Source organism: Epinephelus lanceolatus, chromosome 15 (genome assembly GCF_041903045.1).
Source record: "Epinephelus lanceolatus isolate andai-2023 chromosome 15, ASM4190304v1, whole genome shotgun sequence".
NCBI lineage: Eukaryota > Metazoa > Chordata > Actinopteri > Perciformes > Serranidae > Epinephelus > Epinephelus lanceolatus.
In genome coordinates, this window is record NC_135748.1 from 30,947,525 (window position 1) to 30,969,385 (window position 21,861).

The following is a 21,861-nucleotide window of genomic DNA, read 5'->3' on the forward strand; positions in this document are numbered from 1 at the left end:
CTATATACATGTTGTTTTCTCTGATTAATCCACACTGACAGGCGGGCCCGTCCCCTCTCCCTGCATGCTTCAGCCTTCCCCTCATCCAAAATTCATACTCTACCTTGTGCTGACATGTTTACTTGCGCGGATATTCTGAATTATTGCAACCAGACGCAACCAAAGTTTCTCAGCTTAAGACACACAACACCTCCCATGTGCACTCAAAAGCTCTGGACATTTCCTGAGGAGCACCTGCCGTTTTCAGCTGGAAAAAATGCTATGGTGGACATGGGGCCTTATTCGGTTCAAAATATTTGGACTGTCAAATACATGTTGTGCGGGGCGCCCGAACTCCCGTCTCATGTTGAAGGATGTGTCGTTGCTGCAGCGGCCATGGGTTCGACTCCTACCCACAGACCTTGACTACATGTCATCACCCCTCCTTCTCATCCTTTCGTGCTATATCTGTCCTATCAAATAAAGGCGAAAAACCCTTAAAAATATCTTTAAAAAATAATAAAAATAATAATACATCTTTTGCATTCTTGATAACCATCCCCATTGTGGGTTTGGTTGTCACCATGGCGTTGGTTGTCCCTTTTGTATTTAAATGGGGGAAAATTAAAAAATGGAGGCCAGTGGAAATGCAACAACCTTAACACATTTCTGGTATTGAGAGAACGTAAAATGGAAAAATCATTCTTATAAGTGCTTTTTTATTCTTTTATTGTTGCATTACGAGAAAAAATACAAAGAACCATACATGTGACAACCCACCCCGAAAAGAGAGTGATAAGCATCCTCAGCTGGGATTTTTTGCTAGAGACTAAGACAACAACCAAATGTTGTAGCCTAGCCAAGAATGAGACTATAGCTCTCCTTTCATATTTTTCAATGGTAGAAACTGTTTTATTATAAAGCCATTGTGTAAAAACCTAGGAGAGAAATGCAGAAGTGCTAAATATTTTCATTCTGACATGAAAATAAGTAAATATCCTCAGCTCAGCGTCAAGTGTTTCATGCCTCATGCCGCAACCTCATGTCTCTCATTTACCTCTAAGTAGGAGGTCGGAGCTGGGAATGATTTCACACACGATTTGATTCCCTAGATTTTATTAGCAATACCAGTTCAAGCCATAAAACTGGATGGAGAGGTGGACACGTATACATACCTGGGAAGCGTTGTGTGGAAGGATGGAAGCAGTGACAAAGACATACAAGCAAGGATAGGGAAGGCAAGAACAGCCTTTTTAATACTGAAGCCAGTATGGAACACAAACCACATCTCCACAAAAACTAAACTCCGCATCTTCAACTCCACCATTAAACCAGTCTTACTCTATGGGGCAGAAACATGGAGAACTACAAAAGCATCATCAAACAAGCTCCAACCATTCATTAACAGATGCTTACGACACATCCTGGGAATTTACTGGCCTAACACCATCGCAAACGAAGAGCTCTGGCAAACCACACAACAAGAACAAATTGAAACCCAAGTCAAACGCAGGAAATGGGGCTGGATCGGGCACACCTTGAGAAAACCATCCTTCAACACGACCAGACAGGCCTTAACCTGGAACCCACAAGGGAAAAGAAAGCCAGGAAGACCAAGAAACAGCTGGAAAAGGTCTGTTGAGGCGGAACTCGAGGAAACAAGAACATCCTGGAAGGAAGCAGAGAAGATCGCCCAACACCGAACTAGCTGGAGGAAGTTCATGAATGACCTATGCTCCCCAAAGAGCAAAAGGGTTTAAGTCAAGTAAGTCAGGTAAGTCAGTTCAAGCCAGGTTAGTCATTGTTGGCAATACCAGTTCACATTAACGCATTACGCCATATTATTCACATACAAACACTGTAGCAACATGTCCACAGACACAAGTTGGACTGTACTGTGTGTAAGACATTTCAATGAGACCCGAGTGCTAATGAACAGTATATTACTGCAGCTTTCATTTCTTTTGATGCATAACAGCCATCTATCCGATTTTTTGATATGCAAAAGTCCTCCGACTTTACGACTTCAGGGAACATTCCAGATGAGATTTCCTTTTGGGAACTCAGAAATTCCAACTTTCCAGTGCACATGGAATGCACCATTTCTCCTGACCTTTGACCCCAGTTCTAATAATTTCAGTACCAAACATTTTTTAAGAGTGCCCCCAGGGTGCAAGATCCAATGACTGTGACAATCAGTCCTTGTGACAACCGATCCCATTCTCCCTTATGATCCAAATGAGCCAATTATTTTGACCTTTAAATGCATCTTGCAATAGTTTATTCTATTTTTAAACACATACCATTGACCAGATTTAAAGCTAGTAAATAACATAATTTTTTAACAAACAAGTTTACTTCAAGGTCCATTTATTTACTGCCCTAATATTGAAGTAAATCACACATATCCTCCATCCATCCATATCAGTTCTTTCCCAGTTTTCCTGGTGTTAAATGTGATCAAATTTCCATTTTTTCCAGAACACTTAAGGGACATTTGGTCCCAGTTTGCTTAAAAGTTGAGGTTTAAAATTAATTCCATTAACATATCAAATTATAAAAGTAAGATTTTATGTCACAGGCCTATAAAACAGTCACATCTTTTGAAATTAAAATGTCTAATATCCAAACAGAAAGTCATCAAACACATTGTGAGGAGCTTTAAACAAATAGAAAAACTTTTGATCAGAACTTTTTCTCCTGGTGTTTTAATGCAAGATTTGTGCGTCAGATTCCTAGAAGAAAACAGCAGTTTCTCAGCATTTGACATTGTTTACTCCTTTCATAGTATCTTCGCTCACCTCCATCCCGATGTCCCAACATCTGCCTGAATTTGCAACATGGATTCATTAACGCATTACTTCCCGCCAGCAGGCTGCAATGCCTTACAAATTGGTTTTTACGATTTCCAGTCTTCAAATCTGGAGTCGCTGAGGCCAGCATAAGGCGACCATGTTGTTCGAATGAGGCATTTAGGGTGAGTGTGGAGGCTCTGGAAACAATCAGTGGTTAAATCTGATGTGCTTTATTAAGATATTTGGCCTTGTGTGAGTAATTTAATTCTCTTTGTTTGACTTTTTATTTTCACAACTTTGTCAGCATGATGCTCTTTCGTTTTCTTTGTGTTTAACAGTTTTATAGCTGCAGATAAAACTTAATTAATATACAAGAAATAATCACTCCTAATGTCTGTTTTCTCCTCCTGAGATTGAAATTGAAATCAGCGATTGAAATTCCTCTGAGTCTCTGAGTGTGTGTTTCTAAATAAGATAAAACAATGTCATGTTGTCATGTGACCAAAAGCCCCTGAGTGCAGTGCAGGTAGCAGATAATCAGCATCTTTTTTCTTCTCTTTCCGGCTATTGTGAGGTGATCTGAGAGCGTGCTTGTCGATTAGTGCCAAATGACCTGCCATTGTATGTGCTTGTGTGCAGTCCTAAGTAGCATTCATCCCAGGGGAGTCATTCAATCTGCTGGGTTTAACCTTGAATGATTCCTGGTGGTTCCTTTACTTTCATTCCTTCACCTCTCACCCTGACTCCATTGTCAGAGTGAGGAAGTGACAGAGGAGCCGACGGAGTTCACAGATCTTAGACGTGCATGACCCTCCCAACAATCAGGACCTATGTTCAAGCATGTGTAACACATTCGCACTGGCGCACATGCTGCAGAAATGTTCCCAGATTTAACTTAAAATGGCAGCAGTGTAAGAACAGCAGCAGAGGGAAAGGAGCTACTTAGTTTGTTTCCGTTGACTGATTAAAATCTGAGAATGTGAAAGAAATTCCTGTGTTTACGTCGTGTTCCGGGTGTGTTAATTCCCAGGCTTGTCAGAGAGACATTTGGGGAGGAAATTAGTGATATCTGAAGACTGTCTGGCCTCGGGCGGGGAAGATGACACCCTGAGAAACATGCCTGTCTCTACAGTCCCATGGCAGACACAGAGAGATGGTGTGTGTGTGGAATTAGTGCAGAAATGAGTCATTTAAAAACTATTTTTAAACCTTTTTCTTATCACGTTATTGTTATTTCTTCCTCAGGTCCGATCAGCAGGTGACCTTTGACCTCTGTCTCACATGTCTACACACAGCAGGTCCTGACTGGCTGTAACCCTCTGGTGTTTCAAAGCCTAAAGGTAAGAGAACAATATTTTGGGAGATATGCTTATTTGCCTTCTTGCCGAAAGGATGATGACTACTAAAGACATATGTGTGCAGACGCCATATTCAGTACGTTTACATGCACAGTTAAGTGAAGCAATGGTTATACTTAGACTAGGACCCAGTGTACAATCGTGGGAGGGGAATCAATTTATTGACCCAAGTATGTCCGACTTCACTACAATAGGTGGTGATACGCCCTTTTTCACCTTGTTAGTACTGGACCTTTTTCCGTTTTACTTGTTAGGTCACAGACCAAACAATCAAGTTGCTACAGTTAGCTAGCGGCAAACTGGTACCATCGTGGACAACTTTTTAGAGCTCTGTACATTTCCTCCATCCAAAAATACACAGGATTTGATATAGATTTTGCCATGTTGTTACCAGCATCTTCTGTTAATGCTATTCACGTGCCAGGTCAAAGCCCGGGGCAGAAATTGTGGACCATGTGCAGAGCATCTCAGCCAGTTTTGGTCTCATTGACTATATCCATGCAGGAGTAATTCGACTCCCAATCGCATTATCTGGGTGTGTCAGTCAGACTTTGAGAAAGAAAACATTTATAGATTTGGCCTATTTTTCTTGGTTAATACTTGTGGAGATGTGCCTATGTAATTTAATTTAATGTGGGAGTAAACAACCTTTCAGTAAGTTAGTGCGCCAACGATTAGCTTGCTAATGGTGTTTGCTTACCATCAACTCTTTGATTATAACAGACTATCGTAACTTACACGTCTGATCCAGTTTAGAAAGGCCACCGCAAGAAAACACATTGAAAATGAGCATCATGCTGTATTGAAGAAGATTTGTAACTAGTGACTGAGACCATAAACTCATTAGGAAAATGTCTACAGAGGTAACAGAGTGCTCCAGAGATGAGGATTTTGTGTAGACCAAAGCGGAAGTTAGCATCGCCCTGGTTCCTTCGTCTGTAAGTCAACGGTAATTTTTTGCTTTTGCAGAAAATAAACTCTGTGGCAAACATTTGATACTTACATGTTTTTTTCAGCAAGATAATCTTCACAAATTAACACCACCTGTATGATTTTTATCAAGGCCTAAATGGGTAAAAAGCTAACATTAGGCTGTAAACAAACTACACTATGGTCCCTACCACAGCAAGGCTGTAAAGCCCTGTACGGCGTGATGAAGTTATGTCGTCTCATTTAGCCATGTGTTAGCAATTGCCTTTGTTAAGACACATAGGAGCTTTAAAGTTCATGAGCGGGGTATTCACTGACATATTTTATGTCATAGAACAAAATGTGAAAGTCTCTTGTGTTAGCCATAGGCCTTATTTCAGACATCTTACCTGAAATCTATTCATAAAACCCACTGACTTTGAGACGAGAGAACCGGGAGTGCTAAAATGCAAGCTCATTTCCGGATTTTAGCACTCATTCCTGGGGAACTCTATAAATCAAGTGAGAAGTAGGGCAATTTTTTTCTCAGACTCTTTCACAGTCTGGCTGCTATTTAAAACCAGTGTCAACTCTTGCTGGCAAAAGGCACTCCTGCATTGGCTTCACTTTTCAGACCCAGAGATAACCCCTTGGTGTGAAGGCATTTTGAATCAAGCATTGGGATGGCGGACTCCGCCACTAACCGTGAAAGCTAATATTCTGAAAGGTAATTACAAACTGTAAATACATTGAAAAGCTGTTGCTATTCCTGAAAATGTGAAGGGTTGTACCATTAAGCTACAGTCGGTAACTTTTATGGAAATAACTTCACTGAAACTGTCACTATATTCTAAAAGATGTACATAAGACAGTCTGAGAAATAATCATGTCCCTCCTCCTTTGTACTGCTCCTGATGGCATTTGCTAGAATCTACCGTGGTGCACCAAAGACAACCAATCAGAGCTGAGGAGTCTCTAACACAGCTGTTCATGTCAATGACTGTTCATTCAAACTGTCTCAGATGTTTTCAGAAACATATTTCAATGTACTGTTTAGCTGTAAAATGAGAGTTTGTTACCTGACTGCCATGTTGGCTACAGTCGGCTAAGGTACCAAGAACCGCCTACTGACTGTGACAACGTTCTCATTTTACAGTTAAACGGTAACTAGCAATGCAGTTACAGTGTCTTGATTCATATTTGATCAGCTGCCTATTTTGAATGCAATTTACGAGCTGTGATTGACATGTTCGACAGCGGCATTAGAGACTCCTTGGCTCCTATTGGTTGTTTTTGTTCACATGCAGTCGGGCCGTTAGAAGTGGTGCATGATTATTTCCACAGATTATCTGTCTCACTTGGTGCTCTGTGAATGTTGTGCCAGTTCCAGCAAATATGACAAAAGTAATTATTTTTTTCTATCAAAGTAACCAAGTACAGCTTTAAAACCATGGAAAAAATGGAGCAAATTTAGGTCAACACCAAAATCATCAAAAACGTGTGTCTCACTGTGAGAAATGCCAGAATGTGAAATTCTTCTCCTCAGTGACTCTGATGAATTTCTTTTCCAAACCCTAAATCTGAAATCAGTTACGTGTGCTATTGGAAACAGGAAAGCAGAAGGAGAGCTGCTGCTTCTCTGGAAATAAAAGCAGTTTCCCCTCTGAAGTAAAGAGCTTTAAAGAAAAAGACACCCAGAAAACATACTAATGGATTTAAAGGACGGCTCGCGCACCATCCACCCTCCTCTGTCCTCCACTCCCCTGTTCCCTCCCCTGAGGCTTCTCCTCCCAACGTTCCTCTCGGTAAAGTCATGGAATCTCCCTAAACTCCCGCCTGAGCATTACAGCTGCTCATTGTGTCATTTCTAAAACAAAGACTGGTGCCTGAAACTGCTACAGCAGCACAATGCATGTAGGCAGTTGCCGGTGACATAGTCACTGTGTCAGTGGAAGGGTGTTTCCAGTTGTGCAGGAAACAACTGCATGTGAATGTGGGAGCATAGAAACAGAGCCAATACAGGTTAATATGTAACTCTCAATCCTTATTTTCTATCATCTAGATATATATTTGTGGGCCAAATTTCCTGTTTGAATAATATTAAATCAAATCAAATTTAGGTATTAAAATTGATGGGCGGCACGGTGGTGTAGTGGTTGGCATTGCCACCTCACAGCAAGAGGGTGCCTGGTTCCAACCCAGGGTGGGGGAGCCCTTTCATGAGGAGTTTGCATGTTCTCCCCATGTCAGCGTGGCTTTTCTCCAGGTACTCCGGCTTCCTCCCACAGTCCAAAGACATGCAGGTTAATTGATGACTCTAAATTGTCCATAGGTGTGAATGTTAGTCTGAATGGTTGTCTGTCTCTATGTGTCAGCCCTGTGATAGTCTGGCACCTGTCCCTATGTCAGCTACGATAGGCTCCAGCTCCCATGTGACCCCTAACAAGATAAGCAGTTACAGAAAATGAATGACAAATGGAATGAATTAATCAAAAATGATGTGTTCAGTGTCCTCCAAGTGTAATACCATGTACCACAGAGCTTGAGGCAGAGCTGAGATCCTTTACCTATGTAAAATGATCAATACAACAATGTAAAAATACTTAATTATGCATTCAAAATGTTACTTTAAATTATAGAAGGGTTATAGGCTAATTTCTAAAGTATCAAAAAGTATGTTTGACATGCAGACAAATGGCCCCTTTGAGGAATTTATTATCATATGTCTTGACCTTTGGTCATGAGCTCTGGGTAGTGACCGAAAGAACAAGATTGCGGATACAAGCAGTCAATATCAGTTTCCTCTGTGGGGTGGCTGGGCTCAGCCTTAGAGACAGGGTAAGGAGCTCAAACATCTGGAGGGAGCTCGGAGTAGAGCCCCTGCTCCTTTCTGTCGAAAGGGGTCAGTTGAGGTGGTTTGGGCATCTGATCAGGATGCCTCCTGGACGCCTCCCATTAGAGGTGTTCTGGGCGCATTCTACTGATAGGAGGCCCCAGGGTAGAACACACTTGAGGGATTACATATCTCATCTGGCCTGGGAACACCTTAGGGTCCCCGGGAGGAGCTGGAAAGTGTTGCTGGGGAGAGGGACGTCTGGGGTGCTTTGCTTGGCCTGCTGCCCCCAAGACCCTGCCCCCAGATAAGCAGATGAATATGGATGGATGGATGTTTTATTATTGGGTTATTGTTACTAATACATGCCTGTGTAAGTAGCCTTTAATTGTAATAGCTGGTTGAGAAGTGACTCATTTTAACCACTTAACATACCGTTCGGTAGTTTACTATAACTTTTAAAATACGACACATCATTATAGTTAAATGTACATTATTTGCCTATGGAAATATAAAATAGCATAAACTGGAAATATTAAAGCGAACTACAAATACCTCTAAGTTGTACCTAAGCACAGCACTTGAGTAAATGTACCCAGTTCGCCCTGTGATTACCAAATGTGTATTAGATGAAGACCACAGAGAGTTCATGTTGCTCTCTGTCCACTAGAGGGGGGTGTTGCATTGATAATTGGCGCTGCTGGATTTGGTGACCCAGAAATGCACTCACATCTGAGGTGAGAAACAAAAGCTTGTCTGATCTTGAAGATCACTGAGAGCTGGTGCAGGTGTGAGAGCCTTGAGGGGTCTATGCATTCTCTAGTAATAATAGCAATGTAGAGTACACATGCAACATGAATGATCTATTCAGCAGCTGTGTCACCAAAACCACACTGTTATTTATGTCTTCCTGGTGTGTTTCATCAGTGAGTGTGTGTGTTATAGTTTGACCTGAAGGGAACTTTTCCCCTGTGTGTGGGCGTCGTATTGGTGAATGTATTTATTGGCAGAAAAACAACTTTTTAAAACTTTTCATCATTTTAATAGTTGGACAGCACCCACAGATAAGTTGGGTGTGTATTTATACATAAGCTTAAGGTGGAAAATGATAACTATGTAACTGGACAGTACATTTAATGAATGCATGGAGGCCTTGGAGACAATGAGTAGTATAAATTGATATGTTTAATTGAGATGTGTAGCAGTTTGTTGTTTATTTCAGTCTGTTTGAACTTTGTTAAAATTTTAACTTTGGCGCTTATACAAACGTAGGAGTTGTGGTAAATGTTTAACAGATAGCAGCTGCAGAGTGACTAAAGTGCAAGAACATTTAGTCAGAAAAGATTTTCTGTTAGTATGCCAATTATATTTCCATGTTTTCTGAACCAGACTACAAGAAAAGGTGACCTGTATAATATGATTCATGCATGGTAAAAATCTTGTTTTTCCTGGGAACTATTCTTTTGATGCACATGTAATGCATGTATGGAAACATACAAATGTGAATGTATAGTATTATGCAAATACTTCCTCTTCTAATATTACAATAATGGAGCATCATCAGGAAATGAGAATAAAATTTAGCCCCAAACTGGTGGTTACTTATGAAATGAAATCTTGAAAAAGCATATATCTTAATTATTGTATGACCAGCAGTTGTCTCGTATGTCTGTCTTAATGTTTTAATCTGGTCCTGTTATTTCATTAGGTGTTATATGTTATATGTGTCACAAATGTAAAGTTGTTGTGGACCTCAGGAAGAATAGCTGCTGTAGTGCAGGAGCTAATGGGGATCCTAATAAACTAAAGTAATGAACAACAGACAGTGATGGAATGTAATTAATTAAGTACATTTACACAAGTACAGTACTTAAGTCAGTGGCGTTCGGTAGTCCCGATGGGCCCTAGTGCACGCTATCGAACACATATCATCTCGCACATGATCACTGACTTGACACGAGATAACATCAACATACATATTACCCAACAATCATCATTGCATATCTTTATATAACAAAAAATACCAAAGAAAATAAGCACATTGTTGCAGGTCCCACTCCCACTGTCTATACGGGCCCCACATCTCATGGGCCCCAGTGCAACTACACTGCCTGCACTGTCTATATTTACACCTCTGGCTTAAGTACAAATTTGAGGTACTTTTAATTTACTTGAGTATTTTAGTCTCATGCCAATTTCTACTTCTACTCCACTACACTTCAGAGGGAAATATTGTCTGTTTTACTCCACTACAATTATTTGATAACTTTAGTTTTAGATACTTTACAAATTAAGATTTTTGCACATAAACCATATGCAAATTTACAAGTGACACTGAAATTATTAGTCAATTGATTAAATCATTTTTCATGCAAAAACATTTCATGGCTCCAGCTTCTCAAACATGACACCTTGCTGCTTTTCCTGTCATTTTTTTAAATTATTTTGTCATTTATTAAATTGATTTTAAATCTTCTGCAATGAGTAGTTTTACTTTTAATACTTAATTTTCCCGATTTTTCCCGAAACTTGTGTAAAATTTTCAATGCAAGACTTTTACTAGTAAGGGCATTTTCTATAATGAGGTATAAGTACTTTTACTCAAGTAAAGGATCTGAATACTTCCTCCACCACTGACAACAGGCTCAGACTTATTTCTAATATAAATAATAATATTATCTATCAATCAATCCACCTGTTCATGTTGCCATCATACGGCTTAAATGTGCAACAAGCCAACTATCGACCATCAAACTGAACTTAACTTCAGTGACATATTAACTCCATGACAGGTGCAACAAATGTGTTACAAATTAACGTCACATACTGAACACCACAGGCTGACGATGCATGTCACCGGAAAGTAGTAAATAAACAGAACAGTTATGCTCCATAAGCATGACTTCACAGTTTTTATTGATGTCCTTCATTAGTTATTTTATAAATCACAACAGTGGGCAGAGTGGAGACACAGAGGGAGGAGACTTGTGTCCATGGAATGTAAAAAAAAAAAGTGAATATTAAGTTTAAAAATGACAGTTTAAAGCCCTTCAATTGAAATACATGCATTGTAGAAGCAAATGCTGCACATCTTTGGATTGTTCCTGTAAAGTGAATGTGTAACTTCAGCGATTTATTCATGTTCCACAAGTATCAGACATTTAAATCACAAAACATTAAATCCATAGCAAACCAAGGGCATATTGGGACATGCAGAATGTCCACCACGTCAATAATAAACGGAATGAAATTCAATTTAACAGTGCATTTTGTTAATGATTGTCAAGCATCGTCTGTCGAGGAAGACATCGCCGCCTTGTAGTGCAGGGAACACAAGATGGCGGGGCAAACACACAAAAGCCCACAAGACATGTCATGAATCTCCATTTAAAAAACATAATTTACAAATATCTGTCCCATTGATGTGAACTTTGTCCTTTCGTACCACAACAAAGGTCAATATCTATGCAAGTGGCTGTGTGAGGCTGCACTGAGCTAAGTGCTAACGTCAGCATGCTAACATTCCCACAGTGACAATACGGAAGTGCTGATGCTAAGCAGATGATCCCCATCTTGGTTTAGCGTGTTAGCATGCTAACATTTAAGAATTACAACTAAGCATAAAAACTACAGCTGAGGCTCATGGGAATGTCATTACTTTTGCAGGTATTTGGACTGAAACCAAGTTTTGGACAAGTTATAATTTTAACCAGACTGTAACAGACTGTGCATGAAAAGTTAAAGGGACAGTTCACCCCAAAATGTAAAATGCATATTTTTCCTCTTATCTGTAGTGCGATATATCAATCTAGATTGTTTTAGTGTGAGTTGCCAACTGTATCACCACGCAGAAGGTAGCAAGCAACAACTCATTGGCGAGGGGCTTGTGACAGCACCAGATGTAAACATTGATGGCGTCCTCCTCGGCTGAGCTGTAACATTAGCTAATTCAGCACTAGGTGAGCTAGCAGTAGATGCACCCTTCCTTCTGCGCAGTGATAGTTAGCAGGTCTAGTTTGGTGAGAAGAAAATAGTTCCTATATGAAACTGCTCACAACAAGGTCTGTGGATTATCTTGTGTAATCGGGTCATAATTTCTGCAAAGAGACATTGCTGTTGAGTTTTTCAAATGTTTTGTTTGTTTGTTTGTTTGTTTTTTTTGGCGCCTTGAGCACCATCTAGTTCCATTACATAGGCAGACATCTCTATGGCCGATATCTCCAACACTCTGCATCTCACACCAAAACAATCTAGACTGATAAACAGCACTACAGGTAACAGGGAAAATGTATTTCTGATTTGGGTGAGAACTGTCCCTTTAAGGCAGTGGTTCCCAACTGGTGGGTCATGGTCCAAAGTGGGTCGCAGGTTCACACGCAAAACGCAATTTATTTTTAAATACAGTGAATTTCCAGCACAGAGCTTTCATTTTGAAGTGTCGTGTCCTGCTGCAGAGTGACTGATTAACGGACAGCTACTTGATAGAGACTGCAAACTAGTTTAACGACACGGCCACAGGCAAGTATGACACTGAATGGATTATGCTGTGTGGACCTTGAACCAATGACTAAGAAGAAATCTGGACCCCATGGCTAAATAAGTTGGGAACCACTGTCTTAAAGGAGCAATAAGCGAAATTCATCATTTCTAGATTGAAGGAATTACAAAATTGCTATGTGAAGAACTAGAGGTGTAATTTCATCTGGAGTATAGCATGACCTCACACACCCTCTCTCTGTGTTGATCTCCAGCCCATTGTTTACAAGCCGGTCCAGCTGCGCGTTCATGTGAATCCCCACCCCCCTCACCCCCCTCAGAGCCCGTGGCCCTCCCTCCCTATAAAAGGCTACAAGCCAGTGAGCAATGACAGCGCGTATTTTCGAAGCAAAATGGCAGAGAGTGGAATGAAACGTTCACCTGAAGACGACCAGGATCCGACATTACCTCAACGGCTGTTGGCAAAGAAGTTGTCGGATAAAGAAAGGGACAGAACTCGGATTAACATTGGCCTTGCATTTCCAAGGTGGAGAGCACTGCGAGAGCTAAAGGGGCTACAATTTGACTCAGAGCTAGCTCTTCTTCTCCTGGACAGGTACAACATAAAGTCAAATGTCTGTACTGTACGTTACTGTAACACTAATGTTTTAATTAGTGTTACAGTAACGTTAAGCACATGTCGCTATGTCGATTCAATTAAATTTAATGTTACAATCGTAGCATGGGTTAATGTCCGGAGTTTGAGTTATTAGCGGCTCTGTCCCAGCAATGGGTCAGGCGTTACGGTTGTGTTAGGTGAGTAGCCCGGCAGCCCAGCTAACATTTGCAATTAGCATTGTAAAAATGTAGCCCGGCGGCTGTGTTTAGCTATTTCCCTGCCTACTTCAATGATGATGGTACCTGTAATAAATTATTTGCTGAGATGGAGGCGAGGCTCAGTGACTAGAAGACCTGGTAGAAGCGCTCCATAGCTGTAAGTTACTCAAGTAGCCGTAGTAGCTCTAGTGCTAACTCCAGGAGCTAACGCTAACGTCCCTACTCTTCTCTGTGAGCCAGAGACGTGAGCCCGTGAGCCCATGAGCCCATGGGTAGGAGAGTAGGAACGTTAGTGTGGCAGCCGACTAGTGCTGACGCTAACAGGAAAGCAGGGAAATAGCTAAACACAGCAGAGACTGAGAGTGAGTGAAAGACATCGCTAACTGCTAAACTAAGCCAAACTTAGTTGGCTGTTTAGGTTTTATTTCCTCGCCCCTGTGGCGAGTGAATCTGCCTGTAGTGAAACTGGGGCTAACGGTGCTTCCTCCTCAGGCTCCACTTCACTCAGCTGCAAGCACAGCCAGTTAGCCGAGGTAGAGGGAGGAGTGGCTCATGACACACTTTGTTTTGGTCTACAGGCAGTGCACAACAGCAAACCTAGCGTTGAAGCGATTTCGCTTTTTGCCCCTTTAAGGTATTACCAAAATGACAGTCCAGAAATAGAAATAGAAATAATAGAAATACATTTCATTTAAAACCACAACATTGTGGTGACCCTACAGAGAAAGTCAGGGGGTCACTAAAGGCAACATAACTAAAATTTTATTGCGAATCAGTCCTATAGTTGTGGAGATATTTTAGTCTCGACAAAAGGTAACTTACTGAGTCACATAATTACTGTTTTTTTGAGGAAAAGAAAGTGCTACAGACAGTTTAAACCACTGCTGACCTGACCTTCTGATCGGGGTTTTTAATTTATTATACTTTGAAATAAAAGTTAAGTATAAAACCAATTACAAGCCTTGTGAAATATACTGCTCATGTGTTTGTGGTATGGATGAGAATCAGTGTTCTGATGTGGTTCCTCTCAGTGGAAGCAGCTAATTAGTTTAACCATTAGTGGAAAGCTTATGGCTGTGCATCTATTAGGCATTTTTATTAGCTGGTGACAGTGTTGGTAATGTTCACATATTTGCCCTCTCCATTACCAGCATGTTACAGTGTTAATAGACCTTAAATGTTACACAGGTACATGAGGCCCCTGAGCTTTGATTTTTAAACAAAGAGCAGATGTATCAGCCCTTGGCAAGTCTGTGATTCATGAAGCAATGATCACTGCATTTGTATCACTGAGACACACACACACATGCATGCATCCGTCACACACTTGCACACACATACACACTCTTACAAGTTGTTCTGCAGCCAGTTGAAGTAACCTCTAAGTGCTCTCTTCCCTACATCAAATTCAAAAGGCCATTTTACAAAGCTGACACATCCGTGGAAGCCTTCCTCATAGTGGTCGACAGTAACTGTGACACCTGCGTCCTGTAACCGCCGCGCGTACATCAGGCCATCATCCCTCAACACGTCATACTCGCATGTTAGGATGTAAGCTCGGGGGCATTTCGCCAAAACCTCAGGTCCTGCCAACAGCGGCGCCGCCCTCACATCCAGCATCCCCGGCACCTCCTTCACTGCCCCCTGTGAACTTTTCTCCACTATCAGAGGCTTGTAGTTCTTCTTGTGTTTCGGGAGCAGGAGGGCGGTCCAGTCCACCCGCGCCCTCAGCTCTGGGGTGATGTTTGAGCTGTGGTTGTTTGCCAGCCACTGGGACTGCAGAGAGAGGTCAGCGCCGAGGTACTGCAGCCAGAAGTTGACCATGACGGACCGGTAGAGGATGGGCACATGTTGGTTCTGCAGGTAGGAGGGTGTGTTGAAGTCCAGAGTCTGGAGCACTGGGTAGATCAACGCCTGGACACTGAATTTCCCACTCATAGTGTCATCTAAGGAAATCTGGGAAAATATAGAAACATATAAGGCCTCGATGTCTTGATTTATATTTACAGTACATTATTACACACACTGGTATGTACCTCTTGAGCGACCGCAGCAGCCAGGTTTCCCCCAGCACTGTCACCTGCCACGGCCACACGTTCGGGGTCGATCGCATACTTGGCCTGAACCTTTGGGGATAAGAAGTGCTTGGCGGCAGCGAGGCAGTCTAAATACGGCTCTGGAAAATGCACCTCTGGATACAGACGATACCTGCACAGACATTGGTTGCAAATTAGAATTTAATGGAGGCTCGCAAAACTAGTTAGCAAGGGGTCAATTGCAAGCAGGACCCTTGATTGCAAACACACAGTGACTGGCACACACAGTTGTCAATCATGACACTGAACCCCTTTTTATAGCTATCAAATTACTAGTTATAGCTAAACTTATCGGAAAAACAAACACAAGCTTGTTAAGAACTACCTTAACTGACAGAAGCCGTCTTTGGGAAAAATCTGATATGTGCTTTGATCTTTTAGTTTGGCCCATGTCACATCCGCTAACATGAAGAAGGCGGGGTTTATGATCTACACTACAGCCAGCCTTTTTTTGCCGTTTTGCCTTCACTTTCGGGGAACTATCACATCGTCCATCTTTATCATGCAGTCTGTTGTGTAGATCTGTACCAGCAGTTGGTTTCAGTTACTACATGTTGAAACAGGTTGTTGCACACTTACTCAACAGAGACCACAACGGTGTTGAGCTCGTCGGACAACATCCGGTTGAGGCTATCATATGCCCCCTTCTCTGAGGACATGAGAGAAAGAGAGAGAGATGAAGGAGTGTGAAAAAAGTAAAGGAATACTTCACCCCCCCAGATGATCATTTGTATGTCAATTTCTTAACCCTGTGTTACTTTGACTTTTATGGATTCAAATTTTGATCATTTACTTTCCTGTTTTTTAAGACAGCAAGAATGGTCGTACTTACTGCCACTACCAAGCGCCCAGCCTCCTCCGTGGAAAAACAACAACCCTCTCCTCAGATGACCCTCCCCTCCAGCCGGGGGCTCATACACTCGGACTGGGACACCAGCAAAAGTCATGTCGCTGACTTTCACTCCGAGCATGACCCCTCCGCTGGACTCAGAACCACGCAGCCCAACCATCAGGCCATCGAAACCTTCTGTGGACTGCCTCATTGATATAATGTAATGGTCAGAGCCCAGCCAAGCCTGCAAACGGCTCTGAAGACAGAGAAGAGATTCAAGATACATTTAGGCGAAGAGTAAAAAAAGCAGGTAGGAATTTAGGAAAAGACAACATTTATTCATCTCTTGGCAGGGACTTGAGACACAACTGTCTCACCCAGTCACCTCTGTCCTTCTGCACTGTCTGCCCTCCTCTCCACAGACTGTCTCAACAGTCAGGGTCAACCAAGGACAGCAGACACAGCTGCCTGGCACAGTGTAGGCTCAGCAATGTAGCAATGTCAGCAACACCAATGTAGCAAGGTAGGCTATTTGACTTTTGAATTTCTGAACCTGAACCTGAAACTGAAACTGTATCTGTTCCTGAACCCCTATCTCTACCTGCCTGCCCATGAGCTTATGTATCCTCGTGTCTTCAGTATATCATTAACTGTTCCTCTTGGCCTGGACTGTCTGCATTCCTTTTCCTGCTGCCTTGCACCTGACCGTTCCAACCTTGTCTCACTCCGAAGTCATCGAAATCTGCCGCTTGGGCAGTGACTTGCAGCGTCAGACACTGATGAAAAAAGCCATCCTTTAACGTCAGCATGATGCGCAGCTGGTCGTGATTTAGTCTAACGGCGCTCAGTGACATCAGGGAGAAACGCAGCAGGACAAGAAAAAAAGCTAAGGCGGCGAACGTCTGTGTAGGGAAAGCGGAAGGGTTGGTGGATGTGTCCAACAAACTCCAAACTTCACCCGAGAGAGCGGCGTTCGCGTTCTGTAAGACTGTAAAGCCAAACCCTGTTCTTTTTTCCTAAACCCAACCAAGTGCATTTGTTGTTGGAGGGAAAAAGGTCAATTCCTGTGAAGACAGAAGTGTGTTTTGAAAGAAGACAATGCATGTAACAGGCGGAACTTGACATGGTGTCCCAGAACGTCATCAACCAAAGCACCCAGGGTACCTTGCATGTCGCTTCTAGACATGGAAATTCCATGACCAAACATCAATATTGAGAATGTGTTGATTCTCCATTTATTAAAAGAAGATCCTTACTAAAAACCAAAAACAGATGCTTTCTGTATGAAAACATTTAATTGCATATCGGCCGCCATCCAAGCGTATCCAAAAAGTTCTGTCAGGCTGAACATACCCAACGGGGCAAAAAATAGCACCTGGGCGGACAAAGTCCCTTTACTTGTAGCAACATCTGCTGTAACCCTCCAATATCGCTTCAGTTACACTGCCCATGTGTCATAGCAGCTCCCATAGGATCAAAGAGCATGTCTCAGCCTCTTGTGAATAGCCTTGGTATCATATGATATTAATACATCCCTTCTTTGGATGTATTTTAAAGGGGCTTCCATAGGAGGGATCCATTGTGTATTGTAATCTACGATAAAAAATATACTTTGCACTAGAGCTGGGCGATATGATGCCTTTGTACAATATATCAATATATTTTCAAGCAAGATATAAATATTTAGACAACACTGTTAATATCGATACAGGGTGAAGTTGTGTAATGTAACACATACTAGTGTGCATCTCTCCTCACACTCTCCGCACAGCTCTCCCTCACTCAAGCTGTCCATCAACACTCAGAGAGACACAGAGCTGCTCCTCTGTTTAATCTGTCTGTTAATTAGTCTACAGTGTGACATCGGTCTATATGTTGCAGGTGCTACGTTAAATCAGTCTGTGAGATGAATGAAAATACCGCAGTAGCACACATGCAGTACAGCGCTGCGCTGCATGTGTGGGAAACAAAGCTGCTTGACTGTGTCAGGTTTTGATTGCTAGTTTTGTGTGTGAGGTGAATTGTAGTGCGTCGCTGTTTTTCTTGCTTTCTAGTTATAATCTACTTTGTGACATGGAGACGGCGCCTGGATGCAGGCGACAGGTGTGTTTTAAAAATGCAGCGACAACACAGATGTTTCACAAACAAGACGTATATAACGTGGACAAAGTGTCTCTGTCTCCTTCCCTCCCTTGGCCCCTCTGTTGATGCTCTGTGCATAAATACGATTAATAACCTAAATAAACGAAAAGATTTAAATCATTTTCCAACACTAGATTCATTTGAAAGGCCAACAGATGGAAAACAACTTTGTAACTACCCCACTAAGATTTTTAATTGTTCCAAATTACAATGGATTTAGATCTACTTGATACCTTTATACTCATGTTATAGTTTTGTGTCATGTGCTGCTAACATTTAAACCTCTGTAGCTCCAGTGCTACGTGCAAAACGTTAACGTACAGCCCTGCTATTTATTTTATCATTTTTCATTTACATGTTGTGCAGCTGTATATTTTCCAACAGGGGAATAAAATCCCTGTCTTAGCATTTTATTTTGATCGCAGTCAAAGCGACATCTCAAATGTGGCTTGTCGCCATTCAGCCTGTAATTACAGAGATATGAATTTCTGTCCAAATCTCCCAGCTATACTTTGCACTGGTAAGTCTGAGAAAACAATTTGTGGTGTATCTATAATATGTGAACACAACATCAGCTGCAGAAAAGAGAAGAAGAGCAGTTTAGTTTAGTTTAGTATAGATTAAAACCATTTTAGCTTCTTCTACAGCACATGACACTCAGTATAGATGCTGCGGACTGTTTATAATGTTATAAAAGAACACATCTGAGATACAATAAAATACTAGATTACATACACAAAGAGTATTATCTGCTTCAAAGCAAAAAACTCATCATAAGTAGGTAAAACATTAATCTGCAACCTCCCTCAGCCGGTGTGGCAATAACTCTTATCAGCCCTCCTCACCTACACTGCCAATTCCAACATGTGGAGCAGAGGTGAGGGTTAAGAGTTTACTGTCCTCACACAGGCCCAGATAATCCTTGATGGCTGCTTTGCAACAGATTAGCACTGCGACAGACAACGAGACGGTTACGAAACGTAACTGAAAAAGCTCTTTCACAAAGTCTGTACATTTGACTCAAGCATGAAAGCATGAAAGACGTTCTAGTGAAGAGAAGCTCTGTGTGTTATATCCATGACAGCACATGATGGCGAGGTGTTTCCGGACATAGCGGGCCTCAGATATTTGATTTTAGAGTCTGAGAATATAACACTTCAAATGTATACACGTTGCAAGATACAGATTATGCAAGACTGAGCTACAGTTGAGCATTTCAGGATCGATATCAATCAATTCATCTTCTTTATGGTTTTTGTATTGTTTCCCATTCATTTCAAGTGTTTGACTGTTTATTTCCAGATATTTTTTTACATATATAACCCCCATATTTTATTTTATTTTCTACATTTATGACATTTATTCTGATAATGGTAATATTGTATCATATTTTAGAGTATGCATGCATGCATTACAAGGGCTTTTATGTTCTCGAATGTGTGTTTAATAGAAATAAATATACATTCAGCTCATGGTTTAAGTAGGTAGGGTCAAAGTCTGCACAGGCTAAGTGTGTAGCTGTGTTGTAGGTGTCTTTTATCAATGCTACTTCTTAAAACAGTGGGATTTATTTATGTAAAACATGCAGCACATGCAGCTCATCTTTATTAATTACATTATTAGTTCTAATCTGTGCAGGTGGCATCACAATAATAGCTCACTACCCACAGCTCAATGATGGAAACATCTGCTCTCTCACCAGGTGCATGGTGGTCCTGAACGCAGCATCCAGCATCATCAGCTTCCACGGCTCCTGGATGGCATCAGGCAGTGGGGTGTAAACATAATAAGCCACAGCCACCGTCAGTAACAGTGTAACAACCACTGGCAGCAGCCTCATGTTGGATCTGACAGCTGTGGTGTCCTCAGTGAGTCATGAAGGAGCTAACAGAGGCCGGAGGATACTCACTAACCCTGATACTCTGATCTGTCACTGAGGGACTGACTACACAGTTAAAGCTAGATAGGACTCTATGGGACCGATAAGCAGGAAGACTTCTGCTGGAAACCTTCAAAATAAAATCCTTTATTGATATCTGTTTTACCCTGAGTCTTCCTTGCAACTAAATTGATTAACTAATTAATTGATTGATATAAAAAAAAAAAAAAAATTGGCCTAAATTGATTCAGATTTGACCTGTTTAAGAAAAATATATAATAAATCAATATGAATGAATCAAATCACTTACTTTTTTCAAAATTAGTAATGAAATATAAAATAATTACAGTTGCATTTACCTACTTGCAGAGCAGTGTTTAATTAGGTTTGCCACTGCTATTTTATCAGCCTACAATTTTTCGTCTTTTAATTTGTATATCTTGTTTATTATGCTAAATCAATTTTCAAGAAACTTAAACAGTATAAACATATTTCAAAACATACACAAGACATAACATAAACTAAACTAAAATAAAATGAAGAGTACCATGAAGTCAAAACGAACCTAAATAAATAACATATATATTTAGAAACTAATAATAATATTCTATGTTCATTTAGTAATCACCAATGTCTAACTGAATCCCTCCATACAATCAACATGAAGTGAAGTATACAAGGCCTCCATCCTGCTCCTGGCAGAGGATCAGTCATCTCCAAATTCACTTAGCTGACCCAGAATACTTTCTATATCTGTATCTTCAGGATAAATAATAAAATGAATGAGGACATACATGGAGACAATGTTTAATCAATTATCAATACTTGGTCTAGTGACATTTTTCAATCATGATGATAACATAAAAATAAATAGATAAATAAATAATATACATTGTTGTTTATTAATAAAAGGTATTTAGATCTTTTCAAAAACAAGATCACAAAATGCTTCACATACAAACCAAAAATACACAATGCAGTTAGAAACTGGAATAAGTTCAATGCAGACAAGAAACAGACACAGAGATATAACACAATTAATAAAAATCTTAGGAATACACAAATGAATAAAAGCATGAAACAAAAAAAAACAAAACACTCCAGTCAAAAGCCTTTTATAAAAATTAGTTTTTGTGCAATCACAAAGACAACAATCTAAAAATATTTGCCCTCTGTACCTGATATGCTTATTCTTATTTACTTAATTAGCTATTTATTTTTATTAGCGTACAATCTAATAAGATCAGCTTGGGCTCCATAGATATTTGTATTATATGTCATATGTATATAACAATCCCAAACTAAATGAAAAAAAAATTGTTTATTTACTGCTAGATTTTAATGTAATTAGAAAACCCCACTTTTATTATGGTATGGCTGTCGCCTTCTGCATCCTGAGAGACATTTCTTCTGACGCTTTTATTTTGAAGGCCGTGGGGCCACAACAAGAGGGCATCTGGGAAATGAAGTTCTTTTTGTGCCATCTGCAGGCTGGTACAGTTGTATTACATACATGTGACCACTGAGAGGCACAACAGAGCTACAGAGCGCAGCCAGGATTACACACACACACACACACACACACACATCTTGTTTTATCTATAGTTTCATCATACTTTGCAGAGTAAAAAAAAATGTAATCACTGAAACGAGAAAGTTGGTGAGGAAATTCTTTTTTTTACTTTTTTTTCTAGAAAACAATAAAACGGGCAGAGATTAATATTT

At 40.8% G+C, this 21,861-nt stretch overlaps 1 protein-coding gene and 1 long non-coding RNA gene across 3 annotated transcripts; one reads left to right on the forward strand and one right to left on the reverse strand.

Annotated features, from left to right (window-relative positions):
* The first annotated feature begins 465 nt into the window (after positions 1-465).
* LOC117248804 (uncharacterized) lies at positions 466-20,292 on the forward strand. Of its 2 annotated transcripts, XR_004500939.2 has the most exons (6): positions 466-2,956; positions 3,805-3,930; positions 4,020-4,114; positions 16,093-16,425; positions 16,538-16,638; positions 19,960-20,292. It is a non-coding gene; the product is annotated as an uncharacterized LOC117248804 (long non-coding RNA). The 2 variants fall into 2 exon arrangements; XR_013493386.1 differs by lacking the exons at positions 466-2,956; positions 3,805-3,930; positions 4,020-4,114 and adding an exon at positions 15,856-15,978.
* On the reverse strand, positions 10,768-20,097 carry nceh1a (neutral cholesterol ester hydrolase 1a). The gene is made up of 5 exons (XM_033614070.2): positions 19,957-20,097; positions 16,116-16,371; positions 15,863-15,932; positions 15,224-15,395; positions 10,768-15,143 (listed from the first exon to the last, which is right to left on the reverse strand). The coding sequence occupies exons 1-5, from the start codon at positions 20,095-20,097 to the stop codon at positions 14,535-14,537; spliced, it is 1,248 nt and encodes a 415-aa protein (XP_033469961.1). The 3' UTR covers positions 10,768-14,534.
* Positions 20,293-21,861: the final 1,569 nt, after the last annotated feature.